The sequence below is a fragment of the Bactrocera tryoni genome, chromosome 2 (assembly GCF_016617805.1).
Source record: "Bactrocera tryoni isolate S06 chromosome 2, CSIRO_BtryS06_freeze2, whole genome shotgun sequence".
Lineage (NCBI taxonomy): Eukaryota > Metazoa > Arthropoda > Insecta > Diptera > Tephritidae > Bactrocera > Bactrocera tryoni.
This window is the reverse complement of record NC_052500.1, coordinates 63,297,689-63,324,053: the sequence shown is the minus strand read 5'-3', so window position 1 is coordinate 63,324,053 and position 26,365 is coordinate 63,297,689. Positions and strand designations below refer to the sequence as shown.

The 26,365-nt window shown below is 34.5% G+C and overlaps 1 protein-coding gene across 2 annotated transcripts in view; it reads right to left on the bottom strand.

Moving 5' to 3' along the window:
• Positions 1–5,268: 5,268 nt before the first annotated feature.
• LOC120769137 (nuclear hormone receptor FTZ-F1 beta) overlaps positions 5,269–26,365 on the bottom strand; it is a 94,208-nt gene continuing 73,111 nt past the window's right edge. For both annotated transcript variants that reach the window (XM_040096009.1, XM_040096010.1), the window contains exons 2-7: positions 11,033–13,242; positions 8,460–8,765; positions 8,246–8,395; positions 8,040–8,142; positions 6,126–6,280; positions 5,269–6,024 (exon numbers count right to left, since the gene is read on the bottom strand). In XM_040096009.1, coding sequence (XP_039951943.1) covers positions 5,941–6,024; positions 6,126–6,280; positions 8,040–8,142; positions 8,246–8,395; positions 8,460–8,765; positions 11,033–13,027 — 2,793 coding nt within the window. In that variant the 5' untranslated portion in view covers positions 13,028–13,242 and the 3' untranslated portion in view covers positions 5,269–5,940. The remainder of the gene's footprint in view (positions 6,025–6,125; positions 6,281–8,039; positions 8,143–8,245; positions 8,396–8,459; positions 8,766–11,032; positions 13,243–26,365) is intronic.

Below are 26,365 nucleotides of genomic sequence, written 5' to 3'. Positions count from 1 at the left end.
GAAATGTTTGATTTTTTCAATATTAAAAGCTTATTAATTAAAAAAAAAAAAATATTAAAAATTGATTTAATTAAAAAAAAATTATAAATTAAAAAAAGAAAAACAAAAAACTAATAAAAGTATATATTCAGATTAAAATATTCAGATTAAAATATATACTTTTATTAAGTTTTTTTTATTTAATTTCTTTTTTTAATTTTTTTTTAAATAAATTTTAATCTGAATATATACTTTTATTGGTTTTTGTTGTTTTTTTTTTTAATTTTTAATTTTTTTAATTTAAATAATTTTTTTTTTTAATTAATAAGCTTTTAATATTGAAAAGTTTAAACATTTCTTATTTTTAATTTTTGATAACTACTTTTTTGCCATCTCTAAATAAAATATATAGTTTCATTTTAGTTTTTGGTTTTCTTTTTATTTTAAATTTGGGTTTTTTAAGTTTAGAAAAAATTGTTTCTTTAAATTTTTTTAATATTTAATAAACTTTTAATATTGAAAGTTTTAAACGTTTTAAACGTATTTTAATCTGAATATATACTTTTATTAGTTTTTTGTTGTTTCCTTTTTTTTAATTTTTAATTTTTTTAATTTAAATTAGTTAAAAATAGATCCAAAAAATTAAAAACAAAAAAAAAATAACAAAACATAAATAATTTAATAATTAATAATATTAAAAATTCATTTTTCACACAAAACAAAACAACAAATGATATATTGTTTTTGTGCTGTCAATTTAAATTCAAATTATTAATAATAATTAATTACTAAATGTCAAAGAAACATTATATTGCTAATTTTTATTAGTCCAATCCAAAAAACATTCATTGAAAGGAAACCAGCTCCCGTAATAAATTTACAAAAAAAAAACAATAAAAAAATTCTGTTGTACAACTAAAATGTTTCTTAATCATTCTTATATAAAATAAAACGAAAATCATAAAGAAACTTCGATAAAACTTTAGTTCAACACAAAACAAGCTGCCTATGCTTAAACTAAACCTATTTACCAATTTATTTGCTGTTAAATAATTTTTAATTAATTATTTTGTGAAAATTTAAACGAAATCTATAAATTAATAATTTTTGCTTTCATTTAAAATTATTTTGCAAGCATACATAAAACATGGTAAATTTTTCTTTTATTCTCTTTTATAATTTATAGAATTGTTATATGTTTTTATTATAAAAGCATTTGTGCGTTTTTCAATATTTAGTCTCTTGTATTAAAAATGAATACTAGAATTTCAAAAATTGTGATTTTCAGCCTTTTTAAGCTGGCGCTGAAAATTATTCGCTTTCGTACTGAATGTTATGAGCTCAAATTCGGAGAAAATAAAATATTTTTTTAGTATTTGTATACAAAAAAATTTTGCTTATGCAATTTTTTTAGTATATATATAAAAAAAATTGTTTAATTAATTTATTTAGCATATTTTATCATGTGGTTGAGGCATTTTTACTAATTTTTTTTGGCAATATCTGTAAAAAAAAAATTAAAAAATTATCGCTTACAATTATAAAAACATTTGATATTTATTTTTAATAAATTGTGTAAATAAATAGGTTTTAACCAAAAGATAAAATTGTCTTGTTTTTTGGAGACATACTATTTCCAAAACATATTTCACGCATAGGTTAGGTTTTGTGTTTTAAGAATTTGGTGCCGCCGATTTTAGTTTATGTTTTAATCACCAATTATTCTTTTAAAATTCAAAGGAAATAAATTTCAAGTATATATGTATACATCAATTTTTTTATAAATTTGGTTTAGGCGATTTTAGGTTATATGTTAAAAATCTCACAATTTGGTTTATTTTTTTACCATCGCACTTAGCAAAACTCGCAATGCATACTTTTAGGATGAACTAAATTGATTTAGAAAAGAAAAAAATGTAAAATTACTATCCAAATAGCCTTTTTAGCTTTCAAAAATATTGTTTTTGTTGTTATGATTATTAAAAAATCGCCAGAAGTTTATAGATTTATTAAAAACGATTGAATAAAAAGTTCGGTACTAATGCGACCAAAAGTTCAATGCTAGATATTTGAAAGATTTTTTAGTGTATGAAAATCATTTAGAATTTAAATGAAAATATAAATTTTTAATTAAATCATTCTCTTTGCTGATTATTATTTTTCTTGCAGTAAATATTTTTTAATGACCAAAAAAGTATTATTATTATTATAAAACCGTGTTCGTTCTGAATTTTCAGCGAGCATTTTGAGATTTTCTTTTTTGTTGCTACGGCATGCGTTTTGTTTCCACAGCAACAATTATCATTATTAACATATATACATATTTGGGCGGATCAAAAAAAAAACGAGTTTTTTCGCTTCATACTCCAAAAAACAGTGGTTGATAGACAACTCTAAGAAAAGCTCTTCAAGTATGCGCTCTTAATTGTAACTTGAAGGAGCGCCGCCTAACGGTTTTCTTTCTATTTTTTGCTTACTATTAGATAGAAAAGCTTGTATCTCGCTTCCAACTGTATGAGAAGATATTTCGTTTTGTGGATTTTGTAGGAAATTGCTCTTCCAAACAGGCCTACGACGATTTTTCCGTAAACCTAATCTATTAACGATTACAATTTAATTATTAAGGAAAAAAACTATATGAATTTTTCAATGAAAAAAATTTTAATTGTACAGCTCATAGTCCTGTGGAAATATTTCAGTTTTTTTCAGAGTACCAAGCGAAAAAATTCTTTTTTTTTACACACCTTTATACATACATAAGTATTAACCGTTGCGAAGACAGATTCTACGTAACCGGAATGAACCCGATTTTTTATCCGGTCAAAGACTGTCAACTCAGCAGAATTCTGCCGCTACAGTAACCACATGTGTTATTTTTAACACAGTTTAAATACCGGTCAATACAATTTTTAGAAATTCGCTTCAAACAGCTTTTGACTGCAAAAGCTCAAAGCTTAACTTAAATTTCAATATTTTCACGTAATATTTCAATAGGAAATTAATGGATTTTTCAAGATAAATAGTTTTTTACTAGCACGAAATATTATAATTAAGGCTTTTTGAAAAAAAAAATTACAAAAAAATTACAAAAAATTAAAAAATATATAAAATTACAAAAGATATAAAACTACAAAAAATATAAAATTACAAAAAATTAAAAATTTTCAACTAAAATTTTATTTTAAAAAGATCAATAACATAAAAAAGTATATGCTAAGAAATATTGATATTAAAATTTTATTTAAAAATTATTAAATATGTAAACCAAATATAATTTTAATTAAAAATACACTTTAAGGAATATTTAAAGATGTTTCTAATTACAAAAAAAAAAATTTTATAAAAAAAGATATGAATATTTGCATGGAAAACATAAATATTCGAACAATGAAATTAAATATTTTTTTATACAAAAACAAAAAACAGACATTAAAAAAATTTCTACATAAAAAAAATTTGATAAAAAAGTATGTAAACATTTGCATAAAAAACATAAATATTTGAACAAAGAAATTAAATATTTTTATACAAAAACAAAAAAAAACAGACATTAAGAAAAATTTCTACACTTTGCTAATTAAACAAAAATCCTATTTTTGAAGATTTTTTTTGGTAAATTTCATTATTTTTGAAGTTTTTTTTTGTAAATTTCATTAGTTTTGAAGTTTTTTTTTGTAAATTTCATTATATTTCTGATCTGATTAATTATAAAAAACATATTTTAAATTAAAATTATATATATTACATATTTTTTCAATTTAATTGTAAAAATACAAAAGTAGCAAGTTATTTTTCCAATTTTATTTAAATAAATTATTTGTTTTTAATTAACATAAATAAAGAAAAAATAATTTTGCTTATAATAATTAAAAAAATTATTTTATTTAAATCAAAATTGGAAAAATAACTTGCTACTTTTGTTTTTAATTCTTTTCAAAAGCGAATAATTTTCAGGCCCACAAAATCATAAACATTTTACTGTTTTTGCTTGTACTTTCAAATTATTTTTTTTAGTTTGAATAAATCAATTGTTTTAATTTACTTTAATTTCATTAAATTAAATTTTTTTATTTTTTTATTGATTTTAATTCGAAATATATTTAATTGAATTAAAAATTAATAAAAAATAAAAACAGTATAAAAAATAATATATTTTATAGGTATACATATGTTGTAATTATTATTACTTTACTTCAACTTAAAAAAGAATTTTTTTTTCAATATTAAAAGCTTATTAATTAAAAAAAATATCTATTAAAAATTTATCTAAATTAAAAAAAATTTAAAATTAAAAAAAAGAAACAAAAAAACTAATAAAAGTATATATTTTCATCTGAGTTAGCTAAAAATAGATCCAAAATATTAAAAACAAAAAAAATAACAAAACATAAATCATTTAATAATTAATAATATTAAAAATTCATTTTTCATTGTATTGTACTTAAATAAAATTTTAGAAAAAAGTCCTGCTTTTAATTCTTTCCAAAATCGGTTAACTTCCATGCGCACAAAATGCTAAAAACCTTGCTATTTTTTTTTAATTTTAAAGAATTTTTAATACATAAATTTTTTAATTTTCATTAATTTCATTAAATGAAAAAATTGTTATTTTGTTTAAAAATTAATAAAAATAAAAAACAGCTTTCAATTCTTAATTAAAACATTAATATATTTTATAAAATTTAATCAATTTAAAATTAAGTTAAAATTACAAAAAAATTAATTTTATTAAAATTAATTTAAGTAAAATTAATTTAATTTAAAATTAATGAAAATTAAAAAAGTCTTTCAATTTTATTTTGACTTATTTTAACGTGTGCTCTTCCGATCTTTTAATTAAAATATTATTTTATTTAATTAAAAAAATATTTTATTTAATTAAAAAATTATTTTATTTAATTAAAAAACAAAAAAGAAAAACTTTCAATCTACCTTTTGCAATTCTTCAAAAGCGAATAATTTTCAAGCTCATAAAAATTTACTCTTTCATACACATGTATACACATACATACAAAGAACCTGGCTCTCTACCACTTACGATTTTCATTTTTTTATGCAAATTTCTTTGCAAATGCAACCTTAAGCACTACACACAAGTTTTCTTTTATAAATTTGGCAAATATTTTACTGTTACTATGGTCCACAATTTCAAACACGCACAAGCCTGTGTCTGTCAAAAGCTTATGGAACACACTCCACTTAAAGGAAGGTTTCTACATACATAATTTCATACGCAATTTTCACACTCTCATTTTCTATAGCAATAAACAGCGAAAAAAAATACTTTAATTCCTTTTTATATGTTGCATTTTACTATCAGTTTCTTTAACGTTTACTCATTTAGGCACATGTTTTTCATATTCAAGTTTCTTTTGTTTTTCTTTTAAGTTGATTTAATTACATGCTTACTTATGTAATCAGATGCTAAGTCTAGTTACTTAATTTAATACACTTAAAATACTTAAAATAGGGTGTTTTTTATGGGCATAGTAAAAAATACTAAAATGTTAGATACTACTTGTGTTTTTAATTTAAAACTGCACAATCGATTACTAAAGTTATACTCTTGCGTAGTATAACTGCTAAAATATTTTAGTTTTCGCACTGTTTGCCATTCTTAGATATCTAACATTCACTAATATAAACTTTTTTCATTTCATATTTTTATTTATTTTAAGCTGTCTTCGTTCTATTTACGCGGCATGTCGTGTATATTTTGTTGTTTCATGCGCTTGCGCAAACTTTTTCGGAAACTTTAGCGGCATATTTGATAAACTAACGGTAAAACATGCGCTCGCCGCCATTTTAAGCACAACCAATAGCCTTCCAGGCGGCTAAATCCATTGCACTTTGCCAATTCAGCAGCTGGCAATTTGCATACGTTGACGCCCTTGCTGCTTCTTCTCGTCGTTGTTGTTGTTGTTGTTGCGCTCTACTACACGCACTATGCAACAACATTTGTCAATGCTCTCCGCGCAACAATTCCATCAGCAAATTGAAATCACCGCCGTCACGTGATTTAATCGTGAGCATTTCCTTGCCGAGCTGTGGTAATGCCGAGGGAAGAGTGGTTGGTGAGTTTGGTAATTAAATTAGGCTTATATGTGGTATGTAAATTATTTAGTACGTGGCTAGTTATTGCTTACCTGGCATGTCTTTTGCAGATCTGGTATGCGCAGCAGCAACTCGCCGAATTTCGACGGCGTGTCTGGGTAGTGCGCAAGCGTGTAGGCTTGTAAGGCCTGCAGCGCCTTCTCCTGGCATTCACGCACCTTGACGGGCTCGTGCAGTTCACTGGTGTCTGTGGGATACGAAGATAGTGTTGAAATTATTTTCGAAAATGTTTAAGTTAAATATATATTTATGAATTATAAAAAATTAATTGCAAATTCACTAATAATAATAATAATAATAATAATAATAATAATAATAATAATAATATGGTCGACGCGTAATGCTCGAAAACTCTATGAGAAGATGCGGCAATCTAACAGAAGGTTTCAAAACCGGAGTATACTTTCGTAAAACCCCTAGAGGTGATCTAGTGACTGATACCCAGAGCATACTGAAACTAGGGAGAGAACACTGCTCCAGCCTACTATATTCCAGTAAAAGCATAACACCAGGAGATGATGAACCCAATTGCCTAATCGATGACGATTCAAAAACTTATAAGAAACATGCATTTGCTTCTCTGTAGAATATGGTCGGACGAAAGCATGTCCGATGACTGGAATTGAGCCGTTCCCACGACAGTCGGGTCTACGTAATCGGAACGGACCCGGATATTTTTTTATCAGGTCAAAGACTGTCGACTCGGTAGATTTCTGCCACTACAACAACAACAACTGGAATTTAAGTCTGCTCTTCGCAATCTACAAAAAAGGAACCCAACCCATAATCTGCGTCAACTACCGTGGGATCAACATCGCATACATATAAGGTTCTATCGAGCGTGGTATATGAAAAATTACAACTCAACGTCAACAACCTAATTGGACCTTATCAGTGTGGCTTTAGACCAAATCAACAACCGACCAGATATTCAACATGCGCCAAGTCTTGGAAAAGAGGATCGACTGCAGCGGATTGCTTTTGACTGCACAAAAGGGAGCTGGTTTTATGCCGCTCTATTTGAATTTGGTATCCTCGCAAAACTAATACGGACGTTGAGTAATACCAAAAGCTCCGTCAGAATCGGGAAGGACAAACAGTCGTTGCATTCGTGACTTGGCTGCCACGTCTTTGTTGACAACGTCCGGTATGTTTTACGTGGGCACCTGCTGACGACAGCCTTACTTAACGGCGCTCAAAAGCGCAGCGGATCAAATCAATGCGTTGAATGCTAAGCATTTTTAGTACCAATTGGCGGTGTGGAATGGACACTCTAACCACCTTGGTAGGGTTCGAGTCGCATCTAAAATCTCTGCCGTGCTTTGGGTCCGGCACCCGGTTGCAATGCAACTCCACATTGAACTGACAAAGTCAGTTCTTCGTCTTTGTTGACAGTAATAACTTCGGAGTCGTAGTAAATTTCATCTATCTTGGAACCAGGATGAACACAAGCAACAATGTCAGCCTCGAAATCCAACGCAGAACAACTCTTTTCAACAGGTGCAATTTCCATCTGAGTAGGTAATTGAGAAGTAATTTTCTCTCTCGACGAATAAATATCAAATTCTGCAAATCACTTATCATCCCCCTAACATGACCCAGAGCGATGTATGATGACATCTGATGAGTCGGCGGAGTTTTCGAGAGAAAGGTGGAAGATTTATGGTTTTTTGCGCATTGGTAACGGAGAATATTGCAGTCGATAGAACAATGGGCTATACCACGACATTGACATAGTTCAGCGAAATAAGAGAGCGTCTACGCTGGCTAGGTCATGTTGTCCAAATGGATGAAACACTCTAGCTCTTGGCGTATTCGACGCGGTGCCCGTCGTGGGAAGCAGAGGAAGTCATCCACTCCGTTGGAAAGACCAGATGGAAAAGGCGCCACATTGCAAATATAAATATATAGTATAGTATACAGCTTAAATTATATACAACATTTACCCGATTGCAGCAGCACAATCACTTTCATGGCAACATATTCATAGCGATCGACGCGCAAACGTCGCAAATTCTCTGTCATGTTCAACATGCGTTCAATGCAGGCCTATTTAAGCAAAAAAGAGAATGAGAGAGACAAAATTAGAAATTGTACAAACAGCTACACACTCAAACTTTATTATTCTGACATTTCTTTGTTTGCTGCTCACCTGTAAGCCACTGGATTTCGCCTGCGCCAAGCTGATCTTCTTGCCTTGTGACATTTTGATTTCGCCCGGTGTATCGATCGAGCGATAGCAGCATGAGAAGAGCAACAGCTCACACCACGAATTGATGAGCAGGCAAATTTGATCGTCGATCTGCAAAATAAGTGAGAAAAACAATAAAAAAGTGTGCTCTGAAATTAAATAGATTTGGATATACCGATATATGCTTGAAGAGCGGCAAGCTCTTGCACCATTTCACGATCTTATACAGCCGATGATCGGCCACATTGCACAGGTGGGCAATTAAATCGGGATTGGTGTTTTCGCCGTTGCCAAACCCGGCACTGGCCAGTAGTGGGTTTGTCATTTGTGGATTGCCGGTTGGAGCGCCTCCGGCGGACGCTGTGGATGATGAAGACGAAGATGCATTGGAAGAGGAAGAAGACGATGTAGAGATCGGTTGATTGAGACGTGCCAATTCTGCTTCATTATATTGCCACAGGTGCTCAACATCCATGATTTCCTAGAAAACGTAAAGGAACAGATTTTTTACTTGTGCTTGATTCAATTATGAAATTTAAATTTATATATGATACTTTGTGCCTGAAAAGTATGTTGTGTTTTTGAGGAGGTTTCTTCTTTATTACTTTAATATGAGGAAAATCACAGCTGTACCAGAAAACTTCAGTGGTGATTTTGTCTTAGACCGTCAAGAACATTCTAGGCTGCCAAACTAATTTTAAGATTTGGAACTAGCAGCTTTACTCAAGGAAGATTGCGGCTAAACACACAAAAAGCTTGCTTAGGAGACGCTTAAGCAACCATTTCAAGCGTTTAAGAGCATCCGAGCAGTGGATACACATTCAAAAGTAAGGAAAATGAATGACGTATGAATTGAAGCCCAGATTGTATGAAAAATGTATCCATTATGACAACCTTAAACCCAAAAATATTTATATGAAAATTGACCAACCATCTGTATTTGATGGCATCGGAAGCGCGTACTGTACTGAGCTTCTAAATCCGGAAGAAATCATTAATGAGGGACGTTACCGACAACAACTTATTAAATTAAACCGAGCGATTGCAGAAAAACGATCGGTATTCGCCAACAAGCACGAGGAAATATTTTTCAAGAGTTGGATCTCGGTTGTCATTCTTACGGGTTCCTTCTGGCTTAGAGTAGGGTTATACTAATAGCCGAAACAGCCAAAAACGGTACTCCCTTCTTTCCTTTGCCTTCCTTAGCGAGCAAAATGTGTTAAAACGACTTGCCCAATCGTATGAGTTCTTACTGAACATTGTCCAATAGACATTCAAGCTTAAGACTAAACAATCAGTCAAAGTTGTAGGGAAGAAGGTGAAAAGGGAACATCCATTGATCGGTCAAAGCGCTTTGTTGATTTATGCGGGTCTTAATTATCAAGCCAACACTCTCATCTGATGAAGCCAGGATTCTCATCTGATATTGTCACAACGACCAATAAGCCTTTGGATTAGAGCCAGAAGCTAAAACTGACTCAAAAGAATTATTCTGTTTCTGACAGAATGATTGGCCACATTCTTTATAGTTCGCTACCTATAAACGTTTATCAATTTATTGAGAAAAGCATTTTAATCTCAAGAATTTCTAGATTTTCTTGTGGAATTGCTAGTTACCTTCGACAGGTTTTATCTAAATCCATTTACCTTCTGTTCCAGAGAAGAATGATACGGATATCTCCAAACTAGACAACCGAGTGGGAGTCTTATCTACTAAACTATATACCGAAATCGCCTTCCGTCTACCAAACCACTGCAGTGTCTTCCAAAGGGAGATCACAGCAATAAAGAGAGACTCTAACAAGGAGTGTGCTCATAACAAGGAATATATCTAAATATACAGTAGTCAGGCGGCTTTGAGATCACCAAAGTCTCTTAGACGAAGTCAGTGAAATAATGACTTGATCTCTTAGTGGATCTAAAGTGCTATATCACAATGAACGTGCTATGGCGCCCAGTAAATGGTGATAGCGCAGGGAACTGTGAAGCAGATATATTAGCCAGAACTGGCACCACCCGAAAATTATACTCTGGAAAAGAGGGAAATCTTATGCCTCTGGCATATGCTCTCTACGCAGACATGCCAGTAGACTAGGAACGCCTTACAACGCCTATTGTAGAAGCTGTCAGGAGGTAGAAGAAGAGGAAGGTACCAAACATTTTCTACGCGATTGTAAAGCTCTATATAGAAAAATAATCGCAACTATCGGTAGATAGTTTCTTGAAGACGTCTCGGAGGTTGTTTAGGTAAAACTTTTCACGCACGGTGGTAACACAATGGGTCTTCCAAAGGCCTAGGTGTGTCGTAAGACTACTTCCGACAAGGAAAATACCGCCTTACAGTTTCTTTTCACAATGTAAGCTTTCATTGAATATCTTATTATTTAACTTGAACAGACTGAAGGAAGCGGGTTCGTAGTACTCAATGAACAAAGACGGTTAGAACTTGTTTGGGATCTAGCTATGATCCTCAAGCAGTGGACTACAAATTGACCACTTTCGAACAGCTGGGTCTGATGTGTTCGTCAACAGTCTATGGACCGTCATTCGATCTGTCCTTTATCGTTCTCCTAATTGAAAGCAGCCACAGGATAAGGAACTAAGAGAAGAGAGAATTATTTTCAGTTTAAGGGTTGTCTCACATTTTTTAAACTGTGGCACTCTCAAACAGCAGAAATAGTTTTCCACTACTGTAAGTACAGATGCTTTTCTTAATTCCAGTTCATCTCCATGAAATAACAAACTCACCTGCAACAGCGTTGGAATGTTTGTTGCGCGCGCTGAAGCGCCACTGTCGTCGCATTGCTCCGACTTGATTATGGATTGTCCGGCGCCGAGACCACCTGAGAGCCCGTTCAACGTGTGCTGTTGTTGTTGCTGCGCAGACATTGAGTGAGCCATTGGCGCACCCAACCGTCCATGCTGTTGTTGTTGCTGATTAGCCGCTGCCGCTGCAGCTGCCGCAACCGCCGCCGCCACACCCTGCTGCTCCGGACACATTAACGGACTCAGCATCGAGTTGGGCAGCGTATATGAGCACTGGTATGTGGAACGACCACCACGTGTACGATCTTCACGTATCGCTTCGAGTTTCATGCCCTTCTGCAGGCATTTCTCAAAACGACAGGCTGGACATTTTTTACGCGTCGAAATACTAACCGGACACGGACCACCGCGTACACACACATAATTCTTGCGATTCTGTACGGTACGCTTGAAGAAGCCCTTACACGATTCGCACGAGAAAATACCATAATGGAAGCCAGAAATTTTATCGCCACAAATCGGACACGGCGAATTGATGAGCTGCTGACGTGAAATACCAGCCGGTGAAGCGGGCAAACCTTCCAAACCGATATTCAGCGGCGAGACCTTTGTGTCCATGCTAAGATTTTGCGCTTCCGTACTGCAGTTACCACCAGCATTACCGTTACCAGTTACAGCGCCAGCAGCGCCATCCGCTACCGAGATGGGTCGATAGATCACCGAATGATGTAATGAACCATTGTAGTTGCCATAGAGTGCGGGCGCCGGTGGCGCATGTCTGCCCTGTATGGGTGAATGTGTCGGGCTGAACTCCGAGCTGTAGGAGTAGCATGAGCTATGCGATGCATCGCTATTGTTGCGACTCAGCGAAGGCGTGTATGGCGCATGACGCGATGTCAACGGCGACTGGGACGGTGAACTGTGCGTATAGACGGAATGTATGGCAGAATCGGGGCTGGGATTGGCAGGCAGTGGCAATGTGGCAGACTTGTTGCGCGTCAAAAGCGGCGAATTGACATTAGCTCCAGTAGGCATTAAACCTGCAGCAGCAGCCGCCGCCTCGGGTTCATACTTCAAATTGATGGGATCACTTTGTGTGGGCGCCAACTTTGTATGCGTGGCGGAATAAAGACTACCCGCGCTACTGCTGCTGCCCAAACCGCTGCGCATGGTGGTACCCAGTCCAGCTAAAGCGCCACCATGCACTTCCACGGATATCTGTTCCATTTGCTCGGGTTTTATGGGATGCGTAGGCGTCGGCGCTAATGTGTGTCCTGGCGTTGTTGTCGTCGCCTCGCTCTTAATCACCGCTACACCTATGCTTGTTGCATTGAAATTATGTGTCGCCACACCACTGTTACTCAACGAGTTCTCCGTCTCCATTAGCTCCGTTTCAGTCGTCTCCGTTTCGGAGAGTTCACCCTCCCATGACATGGGTCGCGGCCCATTCTTATTGTGATTTCCGTTATTAGCGCTGCCACCGCCGCCAATACTGACCGCACCACCCGCGCCCATTGTGCCACTGCTGCTGTCCGCATTGTTGTGCGCACGTCGCGTCACTTTTAAATTTTCAATATTCGTCAACTCAGCTTCGGAGTCAGAATCTTCTGCTTTCGTCACTGGTATGCGTATACCCACGCCACTGCCGCCGCCTCCTCCACCGCTAGCACCGTTATAATAGCTAGCAGCGCCCGTTGTGGCGATGACAGGCACTATATTGTTGCCGTTGGGCATTAGTGTTCCCACAACTCCCTCATCCATTTCGCATTTGATATTCGTCACGGATATATTGTTTCGCGTTGTTGTTGTTGTGGTGGTTGTAGTTGTGCCATTCGTACTGTGTCCATTGCTGCCATTCGCGGCAAGCTGTGCATGCATATTCACAGGCAGCTGGAATGCACTCCCGGCCAGCGTTGAGCCAAAGGCAGCCACGGCGGGATTGGCGCCAGCGGCGCTCTCTGCCTTTGTGGAGGACATTATTACTTATGATTAAAAATTGTGTGTGCTTTTTGTGAAAGAAATAAATCGAGCTTGTGCGCTATTCCGTTATTCTTTGTTTTTTTTTGTTTTTAAAGATGGTTATGTGCCTATGCTTCTCTATAAAATCTTTTCTTGTTTCAAGGTGTGCTGCTGCAATTTGTAAAAGTTCGATAGATGTCGTTGATGTAGTCCCATGTTGGATGAATTTTTACCTGGAAAAGAAAATACTGTTTAGAAACAAATTTAAACCGTTATTTGTAAGCGGCGTATATGTGTTCAATATTAGCATAATTTGTGAGTTCTTGGTTGGAGACCAGACAGCAAACTTTTCATATGTAAATCTTAGATAATACGAAAATCAGTCTTAGAGGTATGGTTTATATTTACCTAAACCTCTAAACTCTTTATATAAAAAGCGGTTTCAGTCATTCGGGAGTGTAGAAACATTAAAGACTGTTTTCTTAATATCTGCTTAGCAGCCATCTGTCAGTTATATTCTGGTTAGTTTAACAAGGACTCCTTCTTTCGGTAAAGAACCTTTTTTTAACCGAAATTTAACTGACAGTTGGCTACTAACCAGCCATTGAGAAGCGGCCCTAAAGCTTTCCTTGTAACATTTGGATCACTGGTACGTAACGGAAATATTAAATTCGATGCTTCAGTTGTTTCAGAGAAACCTACTATTTTATCACGATTAATACAAAAAACAAGGCGAACTTTGATCTTTCAACTAAGAAATAACAACTAATAGATTGCTAAAATCCTCAATTGTTCTAAGCCTTACATCAAAGCCAAGATCAGAATCAACTTTTTTAACGGGATATTCAACCAGCAGAAACCTAACCTAACCTCTATAACGCTTGCTAGTCCTCAGTTGCTTGAGAAGAGGCGCACGGATCTTTTTCACGGATGTTTCGAAGGTAGGAGGGAACGTTGGAGAGGTGTCTTTTGTAAGGACCTAACCTCTATAACGCTTGCTAGTCCTCAGCTGCTTATGGACGGTTAGAAATCGCTGGAGAAGAGGCACAATGAACTTTTTCACGGATGATTCGAAGGTAGGAAGGAACGTTGTAGAGGAATTTTTTGTAAGAAGCTCTCCGTTAACCATAACTTCAGGCTACCGAACTAGTTTTAAAGTAGTTTGGAGTACTGCTCCAAAGTGTAGCTTGTTTAGGGAGGTGAGCAATAACTCCGACAGCATAGTGGCAATAAAAGTTATAGCTATCACAACGAAGAGCCTATTAGCTGTCCCAGTTAGATGCCTGTTTGGATTGATCATTTAACTTAACCTCACCTGGACGTCTGAAAATGTGAACTTCTAAGTGTTTAAGGCTTGATCTGACAAAGGCGAAAAAATCAATACGAAAGTGAGTTGAGAATTGAGGAAGTGAGCGAATCGTACGATTCTCAACTTTATCTCTACAACTAGGGACAGGTTGGTCTTACTGGGAGCGAAAAGTCGCCAAACCTCTTGCCATCTACTTTCCACAACGCAAAAAGTAAATGTTGCCCAGCTAACAATGAGGCTTTATCTTAATTGTTTCTCACGAAAGTTCGTTTTTTTTTTCTTAATTTTGGCAGTGAAACAAGATATGGGCCATGCTTTGCAGTCAGTCATTTCCGTCCAAAAGAATTCAGACGGTAGTTTGGCGTCACTTCCCAGAGTAGATGGATCATTATGAGGTTAGCAAACATGTTTGCGGAATATGGAAGAATCGCAAGAAGACCGTACTCTCGAGATCCGTATGTTCGTGTTCAAGAAACAATCGCGGCTTTTACATGGTCAATTCAAGCAAATCTAAAAGTTTCGACAGGCATCTAATAGGCCAAATAATAAGCCTGTTAAACATTCTAGATTTGCCTATTCGCCTGGAATTTGATCAATAACTTATTGATATGGCCGAAGAAGACTATAACTTGATAAATTGCCTGTTTATGTTTGATGGGACCCATTTCGATTCACACGGAAATGTAAACCAGCAAAATTGGCGTGAATCAAATCCAGAAATAATCCACGAGATGGAACTTTACCCATAACGAGTCACGGTGTGGAACTCCAAAGAAAATTTGAGAACAAATTAATATCAAAAAACTCCACTTTGCGCTGGCCCCCAAGGTCACCTGACCTGAATGGACCAGACTTTTTTAATGAGGTTATGTCAAGAAAGCGGTGTGCAAAACAAAACCCAGAAATTTGACTGAATTGAATTCAGTAAATCGTAAATTGAGGCAATGCCGACTGAAAGAATGTGTTTCGCGCGCTTCGCGCACTATTTGCTCAACATAATCGGCCTACCGAGCGTAATATTCGCAACACCATCACCCATCTCGAGACCCAGCATTCATTATGCATAATATTTGATCGAATAGATGTCGTCCAGCACGCAGAAAAAAAAATATAATAGCCGTAACTGTGAGTGTACACGCAGACCGTGGAAAGTCACAGCAATTCGGACTGACATATGGAATGACTTGGTGCACTTTACGTCGAGATTTTAAGTGTAAGCGTACAAAATACAACTTGTACAAGAACATAAACCGCTGGACCTTCCCAAGCGATATTGCTTCGCTCTAAGAGCTCTTGAAAAGTTCCAAGATACGACGATTTCGAGCCAAATTTCTTCCATGATGGCGGTGATAACGTAACCGTCAATGAATCAATTTCAAAATTTTGGCCGGTCGATTGGCCAACAAGATCGTGTGATATCACACCGTTAGACTTTTTGCTGTGGGGATACGTAAAGTCTAAAGTCCGTACGTACAATCTCGCATAGAGTCAGGCTTTGGGGCAAAACATTTCGAGTGTCACCAATTACTAGTCGGAATTCTCGAATGAGTCAACGACCATCTGAGTCGTAGCCAACATTTGAAAGAGATAATCCTTAAATAATAAATGCGAAAGAATCGAATGTTAATAAACATTCCCCATTCAATTTGAAGTTTCTGTGACTTTCTTTAAAAAAGTAGTGAACCTCGAAATAGATCACCCATTATAATAATAAATTTCATTTCAAGACGGTTGGAGCAGTTTATGAAATCACACGACAATACATTATAAGAAACTAAAATACAGTTCTGCTTTCTCCAGACTGGACAAGGAAGCAAAACAAATGGATCTAGCAGTGAACGATGGCAAGACGAAATATCTCCTGTCATCAAACAAACAGTCGTCGCACTCGCGACTTGGCACTCACGTCACAGTTGACAGTCATAACTTTGAAGTCGTAGATAATTTCGTCTATATTGGAACCAGCGTAAACACCAACAACAATGTCAGCCTAGAAATCCAACGCAGGATAACTCTTGCCAACAGGTGCTACTTCGGACTGAGTAGGCAATTGAGAAGCAAAGTCCTCTCTCGACAAACAAAAACCAAACCTCCACTCCGTTGGAAGGACCAGGTGGAGAAGGACCTGATTTCGCTTGAAATATCCAATTAGCGACACGTAGCGAAAAGAAGAAACGACTGGCGCGCTGTTGTTAACTCGGCTATAATCGCGTAAGCGGTGTCTACGCCAATTAAGAAGAAAATACAGAACACCTTCTCTTTGGTTCGAACATAAAACAGAGGGTTTTTTCACCTAAGATATAAAATCGTTCAAATTTATGCACAGACTCTACGCTTAAGTATCACATGAGTACATCAATATAAATATGTATGTATGTATGTATGTATATATTTTCAAGATTCCAAGAAGTATATTTAAAGAGTAAACGAGTATTGACACTTCTGTGACGCTTTCACCACTTCGTTGGAGTTTTGATAGAAATTTCTCCAAACAAGATAAAACCAAAAACAAAAGAAGTAAATAAAAATCTCTGTTATGAATATTAGATTTGCTCAAAAACAACGTTTTTTATGATTTTTCGCTTTGTTTCAGCAAAGCTCAACACACATTGTTTTCGAATGAAAGGTGGCTGGCTGGCTGGGCGTCTGCTATCGCGGCGGTGTCATCGGCGAAAAGAAACGTGTCAAAAACACGCGTCGCGTTCGCACACTTGGAGATATGACAGATTAAGCAATTGGTCGCTGCTTCAAGCGACCGTTGTTAGCCGCAATCAGAGCAAATATGTTTTGAAAATATAACAACAACAACAAGAACAAAAACACGTGGAAAAATAACTTCAGCTTTACAAGACAAAAGTGGCGAATAAATGAAAAGGTGAAGCTATTAAAAAAACTGATGATTCTACAACATGACAGCAGAACAATAGCAATAACAACAACAACAATAAGAATAAGTATAAACATCGACTGCAATAAGCCCGTTGGCAACAAAGCCGCTAGAGCAGCGACGAGCAGTTGAAAAAAGTGTCAACGACCCAAAAGCAATATTTATAAGAGAACAACAGCAACAACTGCAACAAATTAAATAACGCATCACATGGGTGCCAGCCACAGAACTGTGTATGCTGAACCTGCGCTTCGTAAATAAGCCATTTACAGAAACAAAAACAACAACAACACAAAAAGGTGGAAGTGGCAAGTTCAGAAATACACACACGTACAAACATACAAAAGAAAGCATGTAAAGAAGATGGCGCAAGCAGGCCAACAAAATTTTGTTTCCAATAAATTTAAGGTACATTAACCTTCAACAAAGACACTAAAGCGGGCCACAGCGAACGCATGAAGAAAGAAGCCGAGGAAGCAATCTGTGATGAATTCAATGGACAGTGGACAAAGCGACAACCACGCAACAGTTGGTGGATGAATAGTGGTGAGCTTAAAGAGTTTGTAAAATTTTTCATAAAGACAACAACTAAAACAATGTTGTAAAGAAGAACAGACAGAACAGACGAGTATAAAATTATTAATAAAGAAAACATAACGTTAAAGCTATAATACCCTTCACATGTGCATTTATTACATCGTAAAAGGGCATAAAAAAAAACACTTTATCTTGATGTTGATCTGTCAGTTTGTATGACAGCTATATGGTGCAGTGGTAAGGCTGAGCTCAGGCTACTACCGGGGTCACAGGTGGCGGACGGTGTACGCTAAGTAGGTTAGCTGCGAATATTAATACGCAGCTCGAACAAGATCTGCAGGAGAGGAGGGAGGGCTTGGCTCTAAATGCCGCCATGAACCTCTGGCGAAGAGGCAAGCACCGAGGTAGAACCTATTCCCGACGCAAACCCTGGACAAGGGCCCATCAGAAACGAAACCAATATGATTCTGATTATGGTTTACTGGAAACCCAAAATGAATCAGTCATGACAAAGGGATGGTTAGAGTAGCGTTCTAATACCTCAGTAGGTAAGAGTGACATCTCACGGAAATAGCTGGTGGCTAATGCTATTCTCATCTCCGTCTCAATAACCCTGAGAGGTCTTCAATTTAGTTCATATTTTTTGCCGTATAGATTCAGTTGTGACAAACTCCTGATTAGTGCCCGAACCTGGCTCTGAACATAAGCTCCCATAAGAACTTATGTCAACCTCGCGCGTGGCCTCCATGCTTGCATAGATAACCACGGGGTTCATATAGGGCAACTGTTACAACGCGCGGAGATACTTGAAGTGGAAACCCATTAGATCAAAAATGAACACACCACAATAACAATAGAAAGAGCAACAAAGAGAAAACACAACACATCAAAGGTGGTCAAGATAAGGAATATGGAACCGTCTTCCGTAGGAGTAGTTGAATACTTAGATCCCCTGTACTAACTAGTATTCCAAAACAACAAATAATGAAAATGGCGATGGCAAAACAAAATAACGTCAGCATGGCAGTTAAGAACGGAGCGGCACAGTTACACGGACGTAATCAGGAGTAAACTGGCATACCGCAGAAAGCGAGAAAAGGCGATCACAATTAATCAGGCGTGCCACTACCCCTGAACCAATTACCTCAAAGCGGCGCGCGACAAGCCCTGTGGAATCTCGAGAAACAGTACGACCGCGCAAGGAAAACGACGGTCAGTAGCAAAAAGTTTTGCCTAAAAGGACAAAGAAATCTGACATAGAAGCAGGAAAGGTGGCGGAAGCACTTAAAAACACAGAAGAAAGACAACAAGGGAAGAATACAACTGCAAGTCATAGAGCATATAATAGGCCAAGCGACAATCAAAAGCGGTGATCATTAAGGCAGCAGAAGGCAAGAGCTACACAGAAGTCCTCAAGAATGTTCGAAGCAAGGTAAATTTCAAAGAAACAGAGCCGGGGCGCTACTATTAGAATCGGACGCTACTATTAGAGTCGGCGAAGGGGAATACTAAAAAAGTCAGCTTTTGCGAGGCACTCAAGACCACCCGTCAGGCATCTGCAGCTGTGGCCTGTGTGTCTCAAACCAAAGACCACTATAGAGATTAGAAAAATCCCGTTATATTTGTTTCCACTGCCTTCTCTATGACGCATTTCTATATTTTTTTGAAATCAGAGTGCTCTTTCATTTTTTGTGGATAGAGGAAGAAAATGTTCAATTGAAAACAAGGGAACAAGACAGATGCTGTAGGTAATCGTTGCTATAGTGGCATAAAGCTCGGCAATGAATCGTGGTGGCTGGGATTATACGATATTTAAAAACCATACTCAAAAATTACAAAAAAAGGTTTAAATATTATTGCTTATTACTCTAATAGGATTTAGAAAGTATATCCGACACTAAACCCATAATATCATTCCAGGTACACTATCAAAATTTTTATACATAGTGGTCTGAGCACTATGATAAGTAGTGGTTTGCATCAGAAAGGTTCGACGTAATATGTCCTGGCCAGCGCTGGACTTGAATTCAATCGAAAATTTATGTTGAAATGTTAAACGAGTTGTTCATTCAGCAAATTTTTGTATCTTGGAATGTCTAGTTTGACCGGATTAAAAAAGAAACAAATAATATGTTTAAGAAATATATCCAAATGCTCACAAAGTATTAGTAAAAACCAAAAAAAAATATATAAATTCCAGAATCAACAAAACAAAAAAAAACAGAAATCACTACCGAATATTATTCTTTAAATCTCTGCTAAGTAGACAATTGAATAAGTGCTGCAGATTGAAATCATAATAACCAACCAACGCTAATAGAAAAGTAAAATGATAGGGGTAAACAAAAAGCATAATAGAACAAATAAACAACAATAATTATGAACAAATAGTAAACTGGTGTAAAAATTGACATTGAGCAGCAACAATAAGCAAGTTAAGTCAACGAAACCACCGAAAAGTACACCAAACCAGCTGAGAATGCTCATAAATTCAACGAATTCGCTGCACGAAGCTGAAAATGTTAAACGAATGGTCTTTTCTATGCAGATTATAGATCTGATCTGCCACTAGTATGGTAAAAAATACATCATGGCTGGTTAGATGGGCGCTCAATGCATAATTTGACATACTCATAACGGTGTTGATAACCACATACTGTCAGCGACTTAATATTAGAGTGCTGAAAGAGTAGTCTATTTTGGACAGCTGATGGTTGAGAGGAATTATATGCTTAAAATGTAATACATTTTTTTTTCAAATAAAAAATATTAAATAAAAAAAAAAATAAATAATATTAAAAAAATATATATATATAAATATTTAATGTCAGCGACTTAATATTAGAGTGCTGAAAAAATAGTCTATTTTGGAAAGGTTATTGAGAGGAAATACATCCTACATCTATATGTATATGCTTAAAAAGAAATTAGTTTTTGGTTATAAAAAAAATAATATTAAATAATAGAAGATTATAAAAAAGAAAAAATATAAAAAATAAAAATTTATTAAATATAAAAAATTATTAAACATAAATATTGTTTAAATAAAAAAAAATTATAAATAATAACAGAAACAATGTCGTTCGTCCCTTTTACTAGAATATTTAATTTTTTTTACTAAGAAATTAAAAAAAATAACTAATTAAACACGGGTATATAAATATAAAAAAATAAATTAAAAATTTGTTTCAATCCCTCATATAGAAATATTTAAATTTTTATTAACACTAAAGAAATAAAAATTATAATTAAAAAAATTATAAATAATAACTGAAACAATGTTGTACGTCCCTTTCACTACAATATTTAATTTTTTTTTGCTAAGAAATTTAAAAAAACCACTAATTAAACACGGGTATATAAATATAAAAATATAAATTAAAAATATTTCTCAATCCCTCATATAGAAATATTTAAATTTTTATTAACTCTAAATAAATAAAAATTATAATAAAAAAATTAATTCATTTTTTCTCAATTCCATACACCAGAACATTTAAATTTTGTATTCATATTAAATACCTAAATATTACAAAAAAAATATTAAAAAATTAACAATTAAATAAAATAATTTTTTTTTTCAGAAATTTTCTCTTTCTAATGCACTAAAATAAAAAAAATATTCAAACATTTTTGTCAATCATCTAGACAAGAATAAATATAAATAATTTTTCATTAAATTATAATAATAAAAAAATAAAATAAAATAAAAAAGTTTATAAAAAAATAATAATTAAAACTTTTTCGCCATTCCTAATACTAAAATAAAAAATAATTATACAATAAAATAAAACTAAATATAAATAATGTGGCAATAAAATATACATTTAAATTTTGATTCATATTAAATAACTAAATATTAAAACAAAAAATATTAAAAAAATAACAACAAAATAAAATAAAAAATTTGTATAGAAATTTTCTCTTTCCCATGCACTAAAATAAAATAAATATTCAAACAATCCCCTAGAACAGAATACATATAAATAATTTTTCGTTTAATTATAAAAAAAAAATAAAATGAAAAAGTTTATAAAAAAATAATAATTAAAATTTTTTCGCCATTCCTAATACTAAAATAAAAAATAATTATACAATAAAATAAAACTAAATATAAATAATGTGGCAATAAAAAATAATAAAAAATTTCATTTTTCCATCACTAAATACTAAAATAAAAATTAATAATAAGACAATAAAATAAAAATAAAAAGAAGTAACGATACAATAAAAAAATAATAAATTAATAAAAAAATGAGAACAAAGAATAAAAATAAATAACTATATAATAAATAACACTAAAATAAAAATAAATAACTATAAAATAAAATAAAAATAAAGGAAATAATGGTACAATAAAAGAATAATAATAAATAAAAATTTTAATTTTTTATTAGTGTTAAATAAGCAAAAATAAAATATTAAAAATAATTTAAAAGATCTCATACACTGTAATAAAAAATAATTCACATATTTTCTCAATCCCTGAAACCGAATATTTAATTTTTTATTAATAGGTACTAAATAAGAAAATAAATAAATAAAAATATTTAAAAAATAGGAATAATAAAATAATTCGAAAACTTATTTCAAACCTTTACTATAAATACAAAAAAAATATAATATATAGCAAAAAGTATCTCAAACCCTTACTCTAAAATAAAAAATTAATTATTTCAATTATTATAATTAAAATTTCAATTAATTCTTCCAATTCCAATTAAAATCAAGTTTTCTTTCAAATAAAAAAAATATCTTTATAATTTATTTTAAATCAAACAATATCTAAACCACACAAAAATCAACCAAATTACCACCAATTTGTAGACCATTATGAATGATTTATAGAGCTTAGCAACACTATATACAACAAGTAGCTGTTCATCCATATTTTTATGTATGCACATATCATATGACCATTTGACAGTTCAGCTGATCAGTGCTTGAAAGTTAAGCGACTGATAAAAATAAATTAATATTTCCTCGTTTTTGGGCTTTGTGTGCCAAAAGTGAGCAACTTTGTTTGAAATAATATAAACATTAAGTACTTGGCATATGTAGCTAAGCAGTGGGTTGGTTGGCTTTAATGAGTAAATATAAATTGATGATTTATCTTTTGATCGCTGAAAAATGCCAATTTGTTCTCTTGGCTCTTTTTGAATGGCTGACATTTGTATGCAGATTAACATAGAACAAAGACCGTTTTCTCAGGAACAATAGATATAAGTAAATCATTTTTGTAGTTGGCAGGTGGCAAGTAAAATTAGGAGAAATTTTTTGGCTGTTGATGACCAAATATGGTCCTTACATTTGTTATACGAAAAATATGTTTCAAAAATAAAACATATAACAGCAAAGAATTTAAATAAAGATAATAGCGTGTTAAATAATATTTCACCACGGGTCGTGTCTTTTATGTTAAATCTACTAAGCTAAGAAGTAAGGCAAGGGTCCTATGATAGTGTCCTGACTTGTCTGTAAGTTCAGCACCTGCGTCTTGCTAAATCCAGGACCATAATGGGGCTGCGTAGTTAAAAACCGGCCTCCGACTGTCTTCTATGTTGCTAGTAACGTTTTTTTGTCCTTTACTCACATGCTGCCGGCTAGCGAATTGAGGATCTTGTTGCGACTCTGTGCCTTGGTAATGATTGCGATGGTATGCACAGTGACGTAGCACTATCAAACGTAACTCCCAAAATTTTGAGATTGTTCACTCTAGTGTTTAGACTAGTAATTTTTATGAGTAGCGCATCTGGTCATGTGAGATTGGTTGAGGGTGGTTGACAGTGTCAAAAGCTTCTGACAAGTACGACATGAATAGGATGGTGCTCTTACAGATTGGTTTATGATTAATGTTATGATTTATCTGAGCGTTTATAGCGCTGTATTCTGTGGTGATGTGTATTGTCGAGGAGTGGCAAGGTCTCAAGTGTCTTCTATTCTGGAGAAAGGAAAATTATCACCTGATAACGCTTCGTAAAAAGAGACTTTCGTTACGAGCATGTCGGTGGCGGTGCATCATTGTCTAAACCATCAAGTAGAAATATTTTTAATAATTCAGATCACTTTTTTAATTGGTATATATTTCCACTAAAAGATTAGCATTTGCAAAAATATTTTGGACCAATTCATATCAGATGTATTGAGCCTATTTACATCGATCTAACCCTTTTTGATGGGGATGAATGATCCCACAATTCCAGCTAGTGGCTGTTTGATTCTTGTTACTTGTGCTATCGTTAAGGTAGATTTTCCAAACTATTTTGACAATTTTTCAAAAATTCCGTAAAATTAGTACCCTTAAAGGCCACGTGGCAAAATTTCAATCAAATGGTCCCTTTGTATACATGAAAACGGCATGCTAACTTTCTTCTCAATTCATCTTTAACACAATAGAAGAAAAGTTGGTTAGCAAATAGTCCTTGTTTTATGTAAATTGACTAAAGATCCATCATAACTGCTTTGGTAGAATACAATTTAAGCAAACGAATTAAAAGAAAAAATACGCTAGCCGCTTTAAATGTCAAAAATCAGTTTCAGTTTATGCCTTCTGACAAGTAGCATTTAAAGTTGCCACCAAGTTAAGAAAAGCCATAATTAATTTATTTTAAACCTATTAAAAAATCTTCTTCAAATCAATTAGCAACAAGTAAGGGGCAACATTCAAGGTCCATTTATTAAAAAAATCAAATATAAACTGGCAGACACTTTAAATGTTTACAACTTGAACAATGCACTGCTTTGAATATCACCACTAGCGAAGTCCATAAACGTTGAAAAATAGAAGCACCAACGACCACGGCAAACGCCACCGCATATTGGTGCAACAACCTTGGACTACAAAACACAACAGAGAGACACAATAAAAATTAACAATACAAAAAAAAAAAACAACAAAACAACAAAGCATAAAGCTGCTGCAATTACAAGAGAATGATGGCAGAAAACAATGGAAATATTTGATGGGCAAAAGTACCATAAAAATTCTTGCAGCGTGAGGCCAAGAACGGCCACGAAAAAGAGCAACAGAAAAAACAGTGAAGAAGATGAAAGGGCGCTCGTACGGTCAGTGGATGCGCAGGCAGCGCTAATGACGCAAACGAAACGATGTAATTTAAACGCTGCAACAGCTATGTATACTATACAAACGCTGAACGCTGCAATAATAAAAGAATAACTACAAATTAAGCTTTGCAATTACAACCAGAGGGAAGAACGTTAATTCTGGCTGTAGCGACCCTATAATACCCTCCAAATAAGGAAGTTTTCATACTAGAACTTGCTTTTGCCTTCAGTTTGTATGACAACTACATATGTACATACATATATGTTACAGTAGTATAATCCATCGGAGGATGGAGTCATGTGTAGAAGTTCACGCAAGTGAGGAAAGTTCTCTGATCGCCATTCACTTGGGAGTGGCTAGAAACGATTCTTTTACATATGACTCAAGCAGCTCACGATTTCCGGTCTTTGACCAAGTATCCTCTGGGTAGCCTAAGAACATCCGTTTGAAGGCGAGCTAAAGTGAGAAGGCGAAACATCCTCTCCGCAGGGTTTGGGACCCGCCACGTAAAAAATCATACCAATGAAAAGGAACAACAAGCCTCGGATGAGTGACTCCCCTTTTGTGCGCGCTGTTGTTAACTCGGCTATAATATTTGACGATAACTTGTCAAATAAAAAAAGTTTTGCATACAAGGACTTGAGTTTGATTAGTCCGATATTGGCGATTCCGACAAGTGAACAGCTCATTAGAATGAAAAGGTCTTGGGCAAAATCTTAAATTGATATCTCAAAAATTGTAGTCCCTAATTTTCGTAAATACAGATGTTGAACATTTACGTTTTCTTCCGGGTGTTACAAACTCTGGCAAGCTTAATATTCAGGGTATTAATATATGCACAAGTTAGCGATATTGTGATTGCAGATTAAATTTGCAGCAGCAACAACGTCCGCAACGGCAAGGCCAGGCCGGCAAAATGAGCAAAATACATATTATCATTTTTATCAGCAACAACAGCTACAACGCTGCCGAGTACAAAGCACCAGCAGAGCAGTGCAGTAACAACAATGCTTTTTATAAGCATATACAGACGAAAAAAAAAAAAAAAAAAACACTAAGAACAAACGAGCAGGCAAAAAAATAAGAGCACAACAACAAACGGCACATCAAGAGTCGAGTCTACAGTCAACAGCCGATGCCAAGCGCGATGACAACGATAAGTCAAGTAGAAGCAGCGCAGCGCAGCGCCAGCTCAAGCACTGCACTCAACGTCGCTACAGTCAACGTCAGTGCAGCCAAAGCAACCAGCATAGCTAACGAGTAGCGGGAAGACGACCTTAAACTACAGAGTAGAGATGAGAGCACAATACAAATGCACGTATTTAAATGACTGCTGTGCTGTGCTGTGTGTAGGTTAACACCGAATTTATAAAGGGTATGGGCAAAGCCCAAATGACGACGCAAGCAGCGCTGCCAGCAGCTCGGCCACTCAAGCGCACAAATACTGGCACACAGAGAACAGCAGCGTACATACAAAAGGACGACCTTCAAGTAATGTTGAATTTTGTACGCAAACGACCTTGCATACACGACAGCAACAACAAATACAACAATAAA